Here is a 17586-nt window from a genome sequence, read left to right as displayed (position 1 = left end):
TCTCTGCTTCATCAGCTTCTGTGGGGGTCCTTAGGTGACATCAGAGGTCTTGGAGACCCCTGATGTCTCCATAAAGAGGACCTGTTTGGTGAACTGGCTATTACATAGGGGATTTCTTAATCCCCTATGTTATAGCAATAAAGTTGTCTAAAAAAAGTTTAAAAAAAAAATAAAGAAGCTAAAAAAATATTCACAAATAATAATTAAAAAAAATTACATAAAAAATGTTTTAAAGTCCCCCGCCCCCCCAAATACACATGCAAACATGCGTCGGGTGCGCCTATGTACGAAAACGACGATTGCGCCTATTATGCAGCACATGTTACATATCGCCGCGAACGTCGGAGTGAGAGCAATCATTTTAGGGCCATCAATCACTGATAACACTAAACTGATGAGCGGTGAAAACGTTTAAAGTGTCGCCTATGGCCAATTTTGGTTGCGGTCGTTTTCTGCGATTTCGCGGGCGCGCGCAATTTTAAAGGTTGACATATTTAGTGTCTATTTACCCGACGTGACCTCGTCTTTTAATTATACCAAAAAATTGGGGTGAAAATAAATGTTTCATAAAATGTTATAGGGAAACATGTTTTTTTTACAAAATTTAGGGTACTTTTTTTGTTATATAGTAAAAAATAAAAACCCCAGTGGTGATTAAATACCACCAAAATAAAGCTCTATCTGTCCCCAAAAAATGGTATGAAATTTATTTCAGTACAGCGTTGCATGACGGAATAAACGTCAGCCAAAGTACCGCAGCGCTGAACACTGAAAAATGGCCTGGCCAGGAAGGGGGTGAAACACCGCGGTCTTCAAGTGGTTAAATATGTATTTTTTTTTTATTTTACTATTTATTTACATTTTTACATTAATTTTTCAATTCCTTTTTTTTTTCATTTCACTTCTTTTGTATTAGGCTGGGTACCTCAGAAGTACCGAGCAGGACAGCCGAGCCGAAGGCCACTCGGCGGCATTCAGCTATTTTCTCACTGCCATTCGGCCCCTATGAGAACTTGCTGCCGGAGCTTCAGCTGAGCTGATCCAGATGTTGGATCGGCTGAGTCGAAGTCCCTCTGCACTTCGGCTCAGTTGAACATGCAGAGCATGTTCGGCTGACCAAAGGCAGCCGACGCACAGTTGATTTCAGCCAATGTACAGCTGAAATCAGCCGGAGTGAAAAGCTAAACGTCGTTCAGCTCTGTTCACTTCGGCTCGTTTATTCACTCAGCTGCCTTTGGCAGCTTTGTGAATCACTCTGTCAGTATGTTTTCTTTCTAGATTGAATGTAATTTCAGGTAAATACCTCATCATGGCCACTAGATGGTGATGAGGAGCATAGCAAATAAATACTTGTTTCCTATGTTCCTCAGCTCCATCTAGTGGCCATAATATGGTATATACCTTGCATTACATCATTACTGTGCGAGTGGAGACAAAAAGGGATTTATTAGTATATTTTGTTTCCAGATCAAATGCAATTTCAGAGAAATACCTCACTATGGCCACTAGATGGCAACGAGGAGCAGAGCAAATAAATACTTATTTCCTGAGCTCATCAGCTCCATCTAGTGGACATAATATGGTATATACAATATATGATTACTGTGTGAGTGGAGGCAAAAAGGGTACAAAATAACAAAATACAAACAAAATATATTATATTAACAAACAAAATATACTAATAAATATTAGTATATTTTGTTTCCAGGTTGAATGTAATTTCAGTTAACTTCCACATCATGGCCACTAGATGGAGCTGAGGAGCATAGTAAATAAATGCTTCTTTCCTGGGCTCATTAGCTCCATCTAGTGGCCATAATGTGGTAGTTACCTGAAATTACATTCAACCTGGAAACAAAACATGCTACTAACAAGCGTATATTCAGAGAGAATGAATGGCTCTCAGAATTGTTTGTAAATACAACTCATTTAAGGTAATGCTCATTTACACCTGTTCAGCAGCATGTCTGGTGGATTTCCAAATGTTTTTTTCAAGTGCTGCACTATGAGTGAGGTAGGCACTTTATAAATACAGCCGAATAACTACTATGGCTGCGTACGTTTAAAGTAGATCTCCTGTATTTTTTTTTAATTCAACAGAGAATTTCAAACAAAAACAACAAAATAAAAATCAATAGCCCATTAAAAGACTGACAAAGCCAACTTTTGCTTCAATATTCACCTTCAACTCCCCGCAGTACTTTATTTCTATTGCTAGATGTCCTCAGTCTGATGGCCAGTATCATTTACCCACTTCCTCTGAGCCCAGATCATCCTGGACCCTCCCCCAGCCTTTGACTGGACAGTAGGAGAAGCAGCAGAGTGATGAGCTAATCTCTCTGTCACTCTGCCATCTCCTCCTATCAGAATGGTTCTTGTCAGTGCATGAAATGATAGGCTTCTTGTGCTGCTTCTTTAACTCACACTCCAGCCCGGCTGTACAGGGGCTGCAAAAGGCTGATATCAGGTCAAATTCAGCTACTTACACTGGTTGCGATAAAAAAAAAAAAAAAATATGATTTATGTGTTAATGACTACAGAGCTGTGTTGATTTTTGGATGAGTAAAAAAAAAAAAGAAATGAATATTTTTTTAAATCAATTAACGCTTTACCAAGTGCAGAAACACAAAAACAAACCTAAATCAAATCCTGAGGAGCACGGTGCATCTCTGTGTATTATAAATGTGTGTTTTTTTGTTTTTTAAACCAGAGCTATGGCTGCCGTAAGGCACAGCAGCTGCTTTATAACTGTAGGTTAAAATTGGGGATGAATTGCTCCACAGTGATTGCAGCTACAGAGGTCAGTGAGGGCCTGTTTTAAAGCTTATCGTGAATAGGAATATGTAAATAGTTGAACGTCCATAGCCCGGTCACTCTTTGGCCGCCACTATCTCATTACAGGCTTTCTTTAAAGCCCAAATGAAGATTAAAGATGATTGCCCTCATCCTCTTCCCACCCGGTACCATACTTGCCCTGGCCACACAGCCTTCTCCTTTTGTGCTGGCTTCTCTCTTTATATCTTTATGTGCTGGATTGGGGCTGAAGTTAAGCATGTTACCAAGGGGGCTACACTTGGGGGTTAGGGGGAATGGTAATTAAGTCTGCTGGTTGTTAATTGCAGCCTGTTGCCTTTGCCTTCACTTGTGCTGCAAAACAGTCTAATGTATTTAGAAGTCAAACTGCTTCCCGGGAGAGTCCAGCCTGGGCTTGGTGCAAACCCAGTTCGCCTGCATTTACCCAAGCCCGCGCAAAACTGTGATGGCCACACCCTCCGCCCGGCCCAATCAGTTGCAGAGGGATGCATTGCCCAGCCTGTAGGTATACATCACAGAGGTGTGTGGAATGCCCCCCACAACTGCCACCACTGAGTGGCTGGGAGTAGGTGGTAGTGGTTAGAGTTTTGATTGTGCTTGGGCGAGCCAAGTCCAGGCTCCCCTCTACCGGGAAGCAGATTGACTACTAACTACATTGGACCTATTTGCAAAACTGTGGAATGTATGTAAATTTCTGTTTGAGCTTCAGTTGATTGGGCTATGGCTTTTCCCCATAGTTCTCCTAAAGGGTCACGGGAGGACGCAAACTAGCATCCTCCCATCACCCTAGGCTCAGTATACCGCGAGCTACAGCTCGCGGTATACTGAGACGCCGCAGCCGGAACAGATCCCGACAATGCTGTCTGAATCCACCTAGCTGCATGAGTGACAGCTGGCTCTGCAGAGCCAGCTGTAACCGCCCCCTCCCCGTCTGTTCCGCCAGTCATCGCTGGAGTATCGGACAGGGGAGGGGGGGAATCCCTGCAGGGAGCCTAAGTGACAGTCACGGCTCTCTGCGCGGATAGATCGAGAAGTGAGCGAACGCCGGTATGTGTTCGCTCACTTGCCGATCTACTGAGCCGACCTGTGACAGTCTCATTGTCACAGGTCGGCTCAGATTATGAGGCTGAGTGAAAATCACTCGCCTCATAGTTCTCCTTTAAGCTTCAGTTGCGTTTTAGAGCAGGGCGTTCACAGACAGCAAACTATTCTGGGTGCCTGCGTAAAGAGAGCAGCCAAAATGAATATGATACTTCACAAACGGCATTATTGATAAACTCTATATAGAGTTCTAAACAACTTTGCCCTTGGAAACTATAGCAAGGTTACAATTTTAAAGTTGAAGGCCTTCTTTAATTTTTTTTTTTACGTCACCTGGGAACTTTTATTTACACGTTGGTACAATTTATTAAATGCATTTCAATTCTTTATATATTCTATGTAATAGCCATTTAATGTTGAACAGGTTTGACTATCTGATCCCCAGCCTTTGTTATGAAAGCCCATTTATATTCTACTCATAATTCTTTTGCCGTAAATCAGTAACCAGTCAGTTTCTATGCTAGATAACTGTCCCCCTGAGGGAAACATATAAATGATGGTGTACCTTGGAATGGGGCTTTAAATACACAATAGACAATACGTGTGATTAATTTCCCAATGCACTAACAATGAACTGACTGAAGCATGTGTTATATTATCACTCCCATCATTGTAGAGCAGTGGTTCTCATGCTGTGTAACCTCAGGACCCACATTTGTCCTTGGACATTAAGCCGTGACCCAAGTCGCACAGCAATGGAACGCACAGGGTTGCGGTACCGCATGCTCCAAAGCGGGCGATCGAACTGTGGGTAGGAGGTGTGTGGGATGACATTCAAAAGATCCACCCAGTCTCCATAGCTTACAAGAGCTGGAGTTGATCCTCAGCTTGGGGTCCAGTGTGGGCTGCTGTGCTATGATTGAGCTCCATCCATATGTGTGCCCTGTAGAGGTGCCGGGAACCAGAATGTGACATCACTCCGGTCCAGGCACCTCTACAGGGCACACAAGGGAGTTGTACGTATGGATGGAGCTCCCTCGCGGCCATAGCCCCAACCCATCCCACCTCAAACAGACACTTGGCCCCCGGGCAGCATATTTTGAATGGCTGCTTGGCAAGAGAACTGACAGGAGGAGCTGAGGAGCCTCTCCCCTAGCACAGTGGAAGGCACACCGCGACCCACTGAACACCCACCAGTTGAGAACCGAGTTGTAGAGAATGCTACACTATTAAAGGGGCACTCCAGGTAATAAAAAAGGATAATTTTTTTTATCAAAGTGTAAAATGTTGTCTTTTGAGGTGCAGACAGTTTTAGGTTCTGGATGGATGATTCACCCTGATGTGTAAGATTCCTTTTTGAGAAATTATTTCTTAAAGTGCAACTGAAGCCCAACTTTTTTTTTTTAGTCTTTGGATAGAGAGGAGAGGGATTAGAACTCTGGTCAGGGTTGTTTTGCTCTCTGTGTCCCTGGAGGGATGAGGCATCTCCGGAATATATGGAGGATTGATCACCATCAAAGTGAGAATGACCCGGGAAAAATTAAAGATAACACGGGACTCTGTAGCAGCTGGTAATTTTTTTGTATCCTGCTTCCTGAAATCTGTTCAAAATCGACAATTTGAATATTATTTTTATGTTGTAGGAAAAAGAGTTGTCCCAAATGCCTTTCCTATTTTTGAAGGAATGGAGGTGTGTCAGAGGTCGGTGATAAGTTAAAGGAGAACTATAGGGTTAGGGCTTTTCCCCATAGTTCTCCTTAGGGTAACGGGAGGACACAAACTAGCGTCCACCCGTCACCATAGGCTCAGTATAGCTACAGCTCGCGGTATACTGAGATGCCGCAGCTGAAGCGGATCCCGACAATTATGTGTGACCCCTCCCAGCTGCGAGAGTGACAGCTGGCTCTGCCTATCTAGAGGCAGAGCCAGCTGTACCCGCCCCTCCCCTGTCACGGCAGAGAGCCGTGACAGGATAGAGAAGTGAGTGAACGCCGGTATGTGTTCGCTCACCTCCCGATCTACTGAGCCGACCTGTGACAGTTTCATTGTCACAGGTCGGCTAGAACTATGAGGTGAGTGAAAAGCACTCATCTCATAGTTCTCCTTTAAGTCTTTTCATTGCACTGTGACTGTGAATATTCCTTAGTAAATCAGGCCCGCTGACTACGGCCTGACATTACAGAAGAGTTTTGTGCCTGTAAATGATGCATCTTTTAGCCTGGGTGCGAAGAATATACAATATGTAGTAAATGATAAGGACAGAGAAAAGCGTAGTCGTACTAATCATTATCGCTGATAAATATTGGGGGATTTGCACTCAGAATGCATTCCGATAGTCATTCTCTCCATACCGTTACACAAGGAGATTCCTCTAGGGGGCGGTAGCTTGGGACGCCTTGCTTCACCACTGCCAGTAACAGGATGAGATATTGGAGCATGGCTCTGTTTTGGGAAAAAACAAACAAAAAATAACTTTTTAAGCACAGCTTTGCAACTTTATTAAAATAGAAGTCAACAAAGAAACATACACCACTTTAGGATTTGAAAATCTGGTTCTTAAACTGGATCCAAACCCTAACGGGTTGACAATATGCGGCTGATGTAGAAAGCTTCTGCCCAGCGTACAGTGCCACTCGCACAGGATTGCTACTACGAGATGGAGGCCCAGGAGTGTGAGGATCTCCAATGCTCCAGGGCTCCATCTAGTGGCAAAAATGATGTGCGAACGGCATTCACCCAGCTCTATGCTGTGTAGACATTTTATACATCATCTCCTATATATAGAGTTGTGCTGACGTCATTCACCCAATCATGTGCTAGCAATTTTCTTTTTTCATTACATGATTGGGTATACATTTTTACTTTAATTTAACTCATTCACCAAGAGAAAATGTACTTTTAATGGAAAAATACTATTTTTTTAATGAATCAGGTTCTCTCCCATCCTCTGGAACGCTTTACCCCAACCTGTCCGACTATCTCCCACCCTGACTGTCTTTAGGCGTTCCCTGAAGACTCTTCTCTTCAGGGAAGCCTATCCCTCCTCAACCTAACCACTGAACCATCACATTCTCAAACAATTCATCCCCACACAGCTCCCTCCTCATGTATCATTTCCCCCTCCCTTTTAGATTGTAAGCCCTCAGCGGCGGGGCCCTCCTTACCATTTTGTCTTGAATTTTATTGTAATTGTAATGTCTTCCTTACATTGTAAAGCGCTGCGCAAACTGTTGGCGCTATATAAATACTATGTAATAATAATAATAATATGTATCCTATACAGCTGCCATGTTTTTTTTTTTTTACATAGAATACGGTTGTAACCTCTATCAGCCACTTCCTGTCCACATGCACTCCCTCAGGCATTGGCTGCACCTTTTACTTTTCCATCCGAAAATATATATTCATTGCTTTGGACCGACTTCCTGATAATGACAACGGTGGACCATGCCTGTGGAATGTGTGTCGGTACAGCTTCTTGTAGTCTCCGCCAGGAGAGCATGTGACAAGGTGACAATGCAGGAGCACAACTGGGAAACAATTGTCACCCTATAACAGGAAGTGCCTGAACAAGAGCCTTAATGGCAGGATCACCTGGTATTCTTTTAATAAAAGCTGCAGATTTAAAAAAAACAAACATTGATACTTAGAGGATATATAAATTAAGAATTTTTTTTTGTCGCAAATGCTTAGCTCACTTCGATATTAGCCGGAGACATCCCCTGGTCCCCTGGTCCACCATTCTTCAGGGAAATGTGTTTCATAATGCAAGTCTATGAGTAGGCTGACTCACTGAAAAGAATGCACTCCCTGTGCGGCATATAACGTTACAGGCTAAACAGCATACATGGGGAAATCAAGGAATTTTTTTTCTTGTTCGGTGCGCAAGGCTCAACAATAAAAAGATTTAGTCAGTTTTAGTGAGGGGAAATATTCCTAACAGAGTCCCAGATAGCAAACGCCCCCCCCCCCCCCCAAAAATAATGTGCCCCCTCCCACCCAAACACCCCCCCCCCCCCCCCCCCCCCAAAAAAAAAAACCCAAAACCAAAACAAAACGGGGGTTCAAATTCTTCCCCTCTCTATCCAAAACCACAATACAAATGTAAGTATAACATATAGAATGTGAGTTGATGGGGGTCCCAAAGAGTCCTGGCCAGAGTTAAGGAAACTGAATTGAGTATCCACTCATGTAAGAGTGTGGGGTCAGGAGCATCTCCTTTGGTCCAGGATCTGGAGGGTCCCAGTGCCTCCTGGTTTGAACAGGTCTAGCTGGTCTGGACATGGGCTGGGAAGGCAGTGAACCCGCGGTGTCAAGTGCACCCTGGGAGTGGTGCCTTGGGGGTGCTCTAGTAACATTATGGACTTGGGAACCCAATGTATGAAAGGCACTCACTCCACGACACCACTTGCTTTTTCTGCTCCTTGCCTCTTGGCTAGGCCTAATGCAGGGATGTGCGGTCAGGGGAGGCAGGTGGGACAGAGCCTCACCTAGTATTATGGAGGAAAAAGCTGTCAGCTTAAAGTCTGAATGGCGGGGGGGGGGGCGGGACGTGCTGGGGGCGAGGCTGGGGAATGCCTCACCCAGCACTAGAGGTACCGCATGCCACTGGCCTAATGGCTAAGACCAGGGGACATTTTTTATACCTAGCCATTGTCACATTGGCACTTATTTATTTTTCTCACTTGTCTGTGCACTTCACGTTTTATACGTGTGCTTTTTTAACTTCACAGGATGGAGGGTGTGGGCCTTTAGGCCTGCCCTAAAGTCTAGGAGGAGGATGTGTGGCCATCAGGTTCCTTCCTCCCCTGAACCGGGGGTCTCCCTTCGGGGGAGCCCCCCAATCTACTTGGTGGTCGGCTTTGGCTGACCAAGAGGAATGGGCACATCTGGCTTTGGCTAGGTGGACACGAGTGCTCTGCCCCTGTGAGGAGCCTTGCTAGGGTTGCCTCCTGTCCAGGATTCACCCGGACAGTCCGGGTTTTGAATGCTGTGTCCGGGTTTCATGTCAGCAGAAACCCGGACACAAGATGTCAGGCAGACAGGGGCAACCAAAATTAAGATAGGGGGTACTGCCCTCCCCCCTGAAAATAGTCTCAACTGTGATATTTACATACGAATGGGCGGCGCTATTTACATATGAATAAGCCACGACTCATTCTCCCCCATAAATGTCGGCACGTCGCTAGAGTGTTCGGGTTTCACTTGAAGAAAAGGTGGCAAGCTTAAGCCTTGCGCCCCAGGGGGGTCAGGAATAGGGCCCTATCCCTTTGGGAGACACACCCTAGTGCATCCTAGTATCCACTCGCACTTTTTTGTTCACTATGGTATAAAGTTTTTGCACATCTGCTGCTTGGGGCGGGGGACTTTAAAACATTTTTTGTGTAATTTTTTTTAATTATTATTTGTGAATATTTTTTTTTAGCTTCTTTATTTTTTTTAATGCTGTAATTTTTTTTTTTCACTTTTTTTAGACAACTTTATTGCTATAACATTTTGTATGTAAACAGCCATCGCTGGCTGTTTACATGCTCACAGTTTTCCCTCTCGTGTGCGCGCTGAGTGCCGCACACGAGAGGGGGGAGGGGCAGGACGTCTTAAGACGCCCTCCCGCTCCTAGCAGACGTCCGTCCGGCCGTTCACAAACGGCCATGGACGGAAGGTGGTTAAAAAAAAATTTAAATATAGAATGTGAACAAAGCAATTAAAAAATATCAAAATTCAAGGAAAACATTACAATCGAAACTCAAAATATTTTCTTGCTGCAAACAGTCAACACTGAAAAATGTCAAATATTTTTATTATGTTTATTTGTCTTTTGACCGGGCTGTGACCCGGGAGATACACAAAGGAGGGAGTTCATGGATGGTGCTTTCATAAGGAAAGTCGCGCTTATCATTTTTTTCTGTTTATTTCTTTTATAACGAATGTCCTTCATGGAGAGCTTTTGTTTCAGCATTGCTTTATTTTCCACTTGGAAAGTTTCTTTGTTTTCACTTTGTCTTCAAGGGGAATTCCTGTTTGCATCAAACAACACTTAAAGGAGAACTATGAGGTGAGTGATTTTCACTCACCTCATAGTTCTAGCCGACCTGTTTACCGCGAGCTGTAGCTCACAGTATACTGAGCTTAGGGTAACCCTAAGGAGAACTATGGGGAAAAGCCCTGACCCCATAGTTCTCCTTTAAAGTGGACCTTGCAGCAAATATACACTTTGCATCATTCTAATCCCCCCTCCACAATATAAAAAAGCTAACTTTTTCAATGTTTGTTATTCTTTTATTTTTTAAGAATTATTTTTAAACATAATATATTATTATTTTTATATTTTTTGGGGGTGTTTTTTTTAATATTTTAAACACAATTCTCCTGTAGCCTCCTGGGATACTCACATCACACATCCCAGGAGGCATCATCCTCCACTCCGCACAGAAGTCAGAGATCTGGTGCCACAGAATCAGGGAGACGGCTGCAAGAGCCACGAAGAGATAGTCAGCTCCCAATGAAGTAAGAAAGAGATGGTGGTGCAGCAGAGGAGCTACAACTTTACAACTCTGGATTCACTGGCCATGTAGGAATATTTATTGAGCATTACACACTAAAAATGCTTAAATGGAAATTGAACATCATGAAAAAAATAAAAGCACTGCCTGTGTGGCTGATATGCTCTCTCAGACATTGCACTGAGCCGGTGAGAGCTCCCTCTAGTGTCTAATCTATAATCTCCATATTTAGTACAATAAAACCAGCACAGGACAGCAAGCTTGTAAACATATCTTAAAGGATAACTAAACCCAAGAATAAAAATGTGATATATGCCAGCTTACCACTCCTTAGATGTGGTGGCTGCATTAGTTTTCTTTCTTTAGGCGTTTTTCCCCTTTATTTTCCTGTGGTGATCCTGCCAATAACACACTTCCCGGCCTAGTGTGGCTTTGCTCACTACTCCACTGTATCTATATAACATGTGTTTTTCATGCATTTTTCATGAGCTCCCAATGAAGTCTATGGGGCAACAGATGCCCTCTTTAACATTAAAAGAAGCACCTGCACCATTTTCTGACTCACATGGAAACACTGCATAGGTGTGAGTGAGCCCCAGAGAAAGTGACAGGATTTTTTTGGTCACGTGACATCCGAAGTGCTTCAAATCCCGTGGGTGTGAAAAGGGGACTAAATGTATTCTGCTTCTAAACGTTTGGCAGTGCCAAGTAGTCTAATAGGTGTATTGGTTTCTAATAACCTGAAACACCCACAATGCCTTTGGTAGACCATGTGATGACCATTGAAATTGATGGCAGCAACATGTCTCTAAAAAGTTGGGACAGGGCCATGTTTACCACGGTGTAGCATCCCCTCTTCTTTTAACAACCCTCTGTAAATGTCTGGGAACTGAGGAGACCAGTTGCTGGACCTATTCGGTCCTGATATAGGATTCTATCTGCTCAACAGTCCTGGGTCTTCTTTGTCGTATATTTCATTTGAAGATGGACCAAATATTTTCAATTGGGGAAAGGTCTGGACTGCAGGCAGGCCAGCTAAGCACCCGGACTCTTCTACTACAAAGCCAGGCTGTTGTCATAGATGCAGTATGTGGTTTAGTAGTGTCCTGCTGAAATATGAAAGGCCTTCCCTAAAATAGACGTCGTCTGGATGGAAGCATATGCTGCTCTAAGACCTGGATATATGTTGAAGCATTGATGGGACCTTTCCAGATGTACACGCTGCCCATTCCATAGACACTAATGCACCCCCATACCATCAGAGATGTAAGCTTTTGAACTGAGTGCTGATAACAAGCCGGAAGGTCCCTCTCCTCTTTAGTCCGGAGGACACGGCACCCATGATTCCCCAAAAAAGTCAAATGTAAATTCATCTGACCACAGAACAGTTTTACACTTTCAACATACCATTTTAAATAAGCTTTGGCCCAGAGAAGATGGCAGTGTTTCTGGATCATGTTCAGATATGTCTTGTTCTTTGCAGGATAGAGCTTTAACTTGCATTTTTGGATGGCACTGTGACCTGTGTTTACAGACAGTGATTTTTGGAAGTATCCTGAGCCCATGCAGTGATGTCCATCACAGAATCATGACTGTTTTTAATGCAGTGCGTCTGAGGGCCAGAAGATATTTGAGGTTGAATAAAGACACAGGTCCATCAAGTTCAACCTATTGCGTGTATGTATGTGTATGAGTCCTGGTGTGATCTTTTTATTTTTTCAATATTATTTTTTCCTTTTTTGTTAAATATTATGGTGTTTTTTAAATATTTTTGATTTATTTATATGATTTGATATATTATGATTTTGACATTATGTACCGTAGATGATGATATATTTAAAGTCTTTGCAATTTTACGTTGAGGAACATTATTCTGAAATTGTTCAACAATTTTTAGACGCAGCTTCTCACAGATTGGTGAACCTCGGCCCATCTTTAATTCTGAGACACTCTGACTTTCTAAGATGCTCTTTTTATACCCAATCATGTTACTGACCTGTTGCCAATAACCTAATTAGTTGTAAAATGTTTTTCCAGCTCTTCCTTGTTAGTACCACCTTTCTTTGCCAGCTTTTTGTTGCCCTGCCCCAACTTTTTGGAGACGTGTTGCTGTCATCAGTTTCAAAAAGACCTTTTTCTTAAAATGGTAAATTTCCTCAGTTTAAACATTTGATATGTTTTCTATTTTCTATGGGGAATAAAATGTGAGTTTATGAGATTTGCAGATCATTGCATTCTGTTTTTATATAGATTTTACACAGCGTCCCATCTCTTTATAAAATTGGGGTTGTGGTAGATTTTTTATTTCAAGCAAATTACGTCTAAGCGGCACAATTTGCAAAATTGACATGACCCATTCTGCCACAATTTTTTGGACTGCAAAACCCGGAAAATTGGCAGCAAAATTTAGCAAAATATCTCCGTTAACTACTTTCCATCACAGTCCCAAACCTGAGATCTCCCCCATACCACCGAACTCTGAATTATGTCCACAGCTTCTCTTATATCTGCTGTTGCTATTTCATGTTGCGTCCGCCAACCGAAGATACTTCAGAGCCCACTGCGAGATGTTTATCTGACATTCACACCAAGCAAGCCAAATGGACGTCCATTTCCTCCCGCGCTGTAACAAAAGAAACTCTGGATGTTTTCTTTGTTTTGTAAGCCGTACCCATGGAACTTCCTGTTTTCAAATAGCTTTCATTCCTCATACGCTAAGGAGGAAAAATCAGCAGAAGGAAATGGAAAAAGGAGATAGCATCTACCTATTGTTAGCCTTTAGCTGGCCAGGCACGGTCAGAATTCTGCTGAGATGTTCGTATGAAATTGTGAAAAGTGGTTCATCAGAGCATTCCATGATGACATCGCTGAGTCAACTCATTTTGACAGAAAGCCCTTAAAGATTTGGCAATTTCTGCTACTTGTATGGAATACAAGGTTTATTTTATTGCTGAAATCAACAAAAAGAATAATGCAAACAAAAGTTTATTTAAATGTATAAGTATATTGTACATTTATATATACATAGAGAGGAAAGTATCAAGACCGGGTGATGTTTCTAAGCCTGCCATGGCTGGCGGTAAGCCAAAAGCTGGCCATACTCTAGTAGATTCTTCCATCAGTTAATAACCTCACATGGCTTCCAATACCATCTCTATGCCGATGACACTCAAATCTATCTTTCTACTCCACAACTCTCCCCCTCAGTGTCCTTGCGTGTCACTAATCTACTATCTGACATATCCGTCTGGATGTCACAACATTTCTTAAAACACATCCTTTCCAAAACTGAGCTCATGATATTTCCTCCACCCCGGGCACCTTCCCCAAAATTTTTCCCTTGAGATTGATAACACTACTATCCAACCCTCCCCCCCATGCCAAGGTGCTAGGTGTTATCCTTGACTCAGACCTCACCTTTCTGCCCCACATCCAATCACTACCCAAATCCTGCCGCCTTCACCTTCGTAGCATCTCCAAAATACGCCCCTTCCTCACCAATGACACCGCAAAATTACTCATCCACTCACTTGTTATATCTCGTCTTGGCTATTGCAACTCCCTCCTCATTGGCCTACATCTGCACAGGCTCCTCCCCCTTCAGTCTATCATGAATGCAGCTGCTAGACTCATCCACCTAACCAAACGCTCAGTGTCAGCAACCGCCCCACCGCCGATCCCTACACTGGCCTCCATCCCCACCCCCTCTGCCAATCCCTACACTGGCTTCCAATCACCCAAAGGATAAACTTCAAAATATTAACAACTATTTACAAAGCCATCCACAACTCTGCCCCTGGCTATATCTCAAACCTTGTCTCAAAGTATCATCCTAACCGTCCCCTCCGCGCTTCCAAAGACGTCCTGCTTTCCCGCTCCCTTGTCAACTCCTCCCATGCTCGCCTCCAGGACTTCTCTAGAGTCTCTCCCATCGTCTGGAACTCTTTACCCCAACCTGTCATTCTATCTCCCACTCTGACTGCCTTTAGGCGATCCCTTAAGACTCATCTCTTCAGGAAAGCCTATTACGCCTCAACCTAACCACTCAACCATCACGTTCTCAAACAATTCACCATCGTAATTGCAACGTCATCCTTGTATTGTAAAGCGATGCACAAACTGTTGGCCCTATATACATCCTGTACTGTATAATAATAAAAATAATCCACGCTGAACAGCGAAGATGGATGGATCTTCCCTGCCGGACTATTGCATTCTATTAGTCAATGCCACTGTCAGAATACATGAATAGTGACAGCAGCTGATTGGCGCCAAGAAGTTGCCCCCTGGTTCCTTTCATTTATAGGTAGATGTATATCAGGCACAAGGCTACCCAAGTAAATTTTGGCCGGTTCTTCAAGAATTGTCCAAAATTTGCTCAGTGTATGGTCAGCTTGACATCAAGGCACAGTACCTTCCAAGAGTAGGGGATCCCCCAAAGGAACATTTGTGGGTGCAATATTTTATCTTGATATCATTCAAGTGTTACAACCCCTAATACACCAGCATTACACCCGATGTTATGTTCTTTCTCTTCATCATAATCTCTGCAAAATCCGTCTGTCAATCTTAACTAGACATGTAAGCTGCGGAAAAATTCGGGATTTGGATCCAAAATTCAATTCGGTTCGGGCTTCGGATTTATACTTATTCGTTGCAAATACCACAGAAAACCATACCATATATTAATACTAAAGCTAAAGCTCCTAGACCCGAATGGCATTGGGTTCTGGTTTACAGCTTTAGTATTAAATGTATATACTGAACACGAATGTGACTTTTCTGGCCATTCATGTTGCCGTAACGAAAATTCGTGTTCAGATTAATTCGGATGCATTAAACCAAAAAACACATCTGATTGGCCAGAACAGTCACATGTCCGATTCAGTTTAGTATTTGAACGAAATTCAGACGGAATCCGAAATTCAGACACATAAATGTGAGAATTTCAGGAAAATTCGTCCAAATTTTGATTCGGAACGAAACGAATTGCACATGTCTAATCTAAACTACTGAGAGGATGGTCTGGTCTCTTCACATCTGTGAACCTTGGGTCTCAGCTAGTGATGAGTGAACTAGCCCGGGTTCAGTTCACTTGGACGTTCACCGAACCGAAAGTTTGGCAAACGTCCAAGCTAACCGAACCCAAGGCCACCTATGTTCTAGAAATCAATGTTGCAGTGCGACCCGCACATTGCCATTGATTGCTAGGATGCAGGTGGGCTCAACAACCAATGATGCTCTGGTGCCACCACTGACTTAGCAACCAATGATGGCATGCGGGCCACACAGCGCTAAAATGCTGGCGGCCCCATAGCATTGTTGGTTGTTACCTTGCACCCACTTGCATCCCAGCAACCGTTGGCGATGTGCAGTTCAGCCACCAGTCAACCAATGACGGTGTGGGCCCCACAGCTTCATTGGTTGCTAGGACATAGATGGAGCTTCGGCTGGAGGACAAACTTTTTAAAACACGGAGCTCACCTTTAGTCCCAATATTTTCTCTCTGGTGTACATTACTCAGCGTTCCAGGTATATTCAGACATAGGTTAATCTGACCCTCACATGAGGTTCTGCTTTAAAGTATATTTAAGGTCAAAACTATTTTTCCGCTTTGGATAGAGTGCTGAATATCTAAAAACTTCATCAACAGTTATTTGTGTGTTTATCTTTCTCAGCGAAAAAAAAGCCAAGGAGAGCAGTTCTGCAGCTGCTGAAAATCACTGTTACAAAGTTAGTTTGACATAGTTCTTAGCTAATGGCTCTCTGTGCTGTCTACTCACCAAACACACCCAGGATGACTGTGTTTAGCCTGCAGTGAAGGTGCAGTCCAGACAACGCCAACACTGGTCTATCATAAGGAACACAAGGACAATTAAACAAATCCTTCCTAGTCCTTTTCTCTGCATCTCAGCTCCCCCTCTCAGCAGTGACACAGCAACTAAACACAATACGGGCTGAGAGCGGGGAGCTGGAAAGCTGATCTGCAAAGTAATTTCTTGGAGGTTGAGCAGGTAGAGCTAAGCTGCTGAGTAGTTTCTAGGAAGGGAGAACTGGGCTGTTGAAAAGGGGAGCTGAGCTAATGTCACTGCTTGAAGGGGGAGCATGGAAATCTGAGCTGTTATGTCACTGCTGGGAGGGAGAAGCAGGAGGAGCTAAGCTCCTGAGTCACTGCTAGGAGCGGTATCAGGGAGAGCCGAGCTGCTAAGCCAATGGTGGGAGGGAGGAGATGAGCTGCTGAGTTACTGCTCAAAGTAAGGAGCAGGAGGAGCTGAGAGTCCAATCCACTGTTTGGAGGGAGAGCAAAGCAGGCTTAGCTACTAAGTCAATGATGGGTGGGAGAAGCAGGAGGAGCTAAGCTGCTGAGTCACTTTTAGGGAAGTGGATCAGGGAAAGCTGAGCTCCTGGGTCACTGTTTGGAGGAGATGCAAGTAAAGCAGAGCAGGGGATTCGTTGCTGGGAGGGAGCAGCAAGAGGAGCTCAGCTGCTGAGTCGCTGTTTGGAGTGGAAACTGAGCTGCTGAGAAAACACTTCAGCATGTCTGCTGTTAACTTTGAGACTGAATTGCTTCACAGTGCCCGCAGCTACACAGATCAGTGACGGCTTGTTTCAAAGTGCACTTATTCCAGATATCTAACTACTTGAATATCCAAAGCTTGGCCACAGGTTCTCTTTAGGAGAAAGCAGGACTCTTCATACTATAATTATTATCCTATATGTGTAAAGCACAATCACACTACTGTAATGAAAGGGTGACAATGACAAATGTCATTGATACGGACAAAAGAGGAAGAAAAGCATGACACGGGAGGAGGGCCCATCCCAAACCTCCACAGTCTTCACTGTTTATATAATTAAATGAGAAGAATATTGTGTTCCTGTAAATGTCATATCTGTGTAATGTCACCTGCCTCTTGTCACAGCGCCGGTAAAGACCTGTGTGACAGGATTGGGTTTCATTGTGGATTTCCCCAACATTTCAGGTAGTTTCCAGGAGGAGTTAATTATTATGAGAAATAAAAAAGGCATTTAAGTATCAGATGCCACTCTGCTTCCCAACAGACCGATAAGGAGAGAACGCTGGAAACCTTTGGACTGATTCAGTGCATAGTACAGTAAAGCTTTATTAGACCAGAAGATATTCACTTGTCTCATTCCACCATGTTACCCAAAAATAAGAGGATTGTTTCTCATTTAAGGACAGTGTCAGTGCACTTGAGGCCCCCTA

At 43.5% G+C, this 17586-nt stretch overlaps 1 protein-coding gene across 2 annotated transcripts in view; it reads right to left on the bottom strand.

Moving 5' to 3' along the window:
* LRRC32 (leucine rich repeat containing 32) overlaps positions 1-17586 on the bottom strand; it is a 45003-nt gene that overhangs the window by 15120 nt on the left and 12297 nt on the right. Inside the window, exon 2 of one of the 2 annotated variants that reach the window (XM_018569940.1) lies at positions 6207-6297. The exons of the other annotated variant lie outside the window; for it this stretch is intronic. Coding sequence (XP_018425442.1) covers positions 6207-6293 — 87 coding nt within the window. The 5' untranslated portion in view covers positions 6294-6297. The remainder of the gene's footprint in view (positions 1-6206; positions 6298-17586) is intronic. 2 annotated transcript variants of the gene reach the window in all.

Source organism: Nanorana parkeri, unplaced genomic scaffold (assembly GCF_000935625.1).
Source record: "Nanorana parkeri isolate BGI_ZX_2015 unplaced genomic scaffold, ASM93562v1 scaffold1428, whole genome shotgun sequence".
NCBI lineage: Eukaryota > Metazoa > Chordata > Amphibia > Anura > Dicroglossidae > Nanorana > Nanorana parkeri.
Note: the sequence above shows the minus strand (reverse complement) of the source record. Positions and strands in the feature narration are given on the sequence as shown.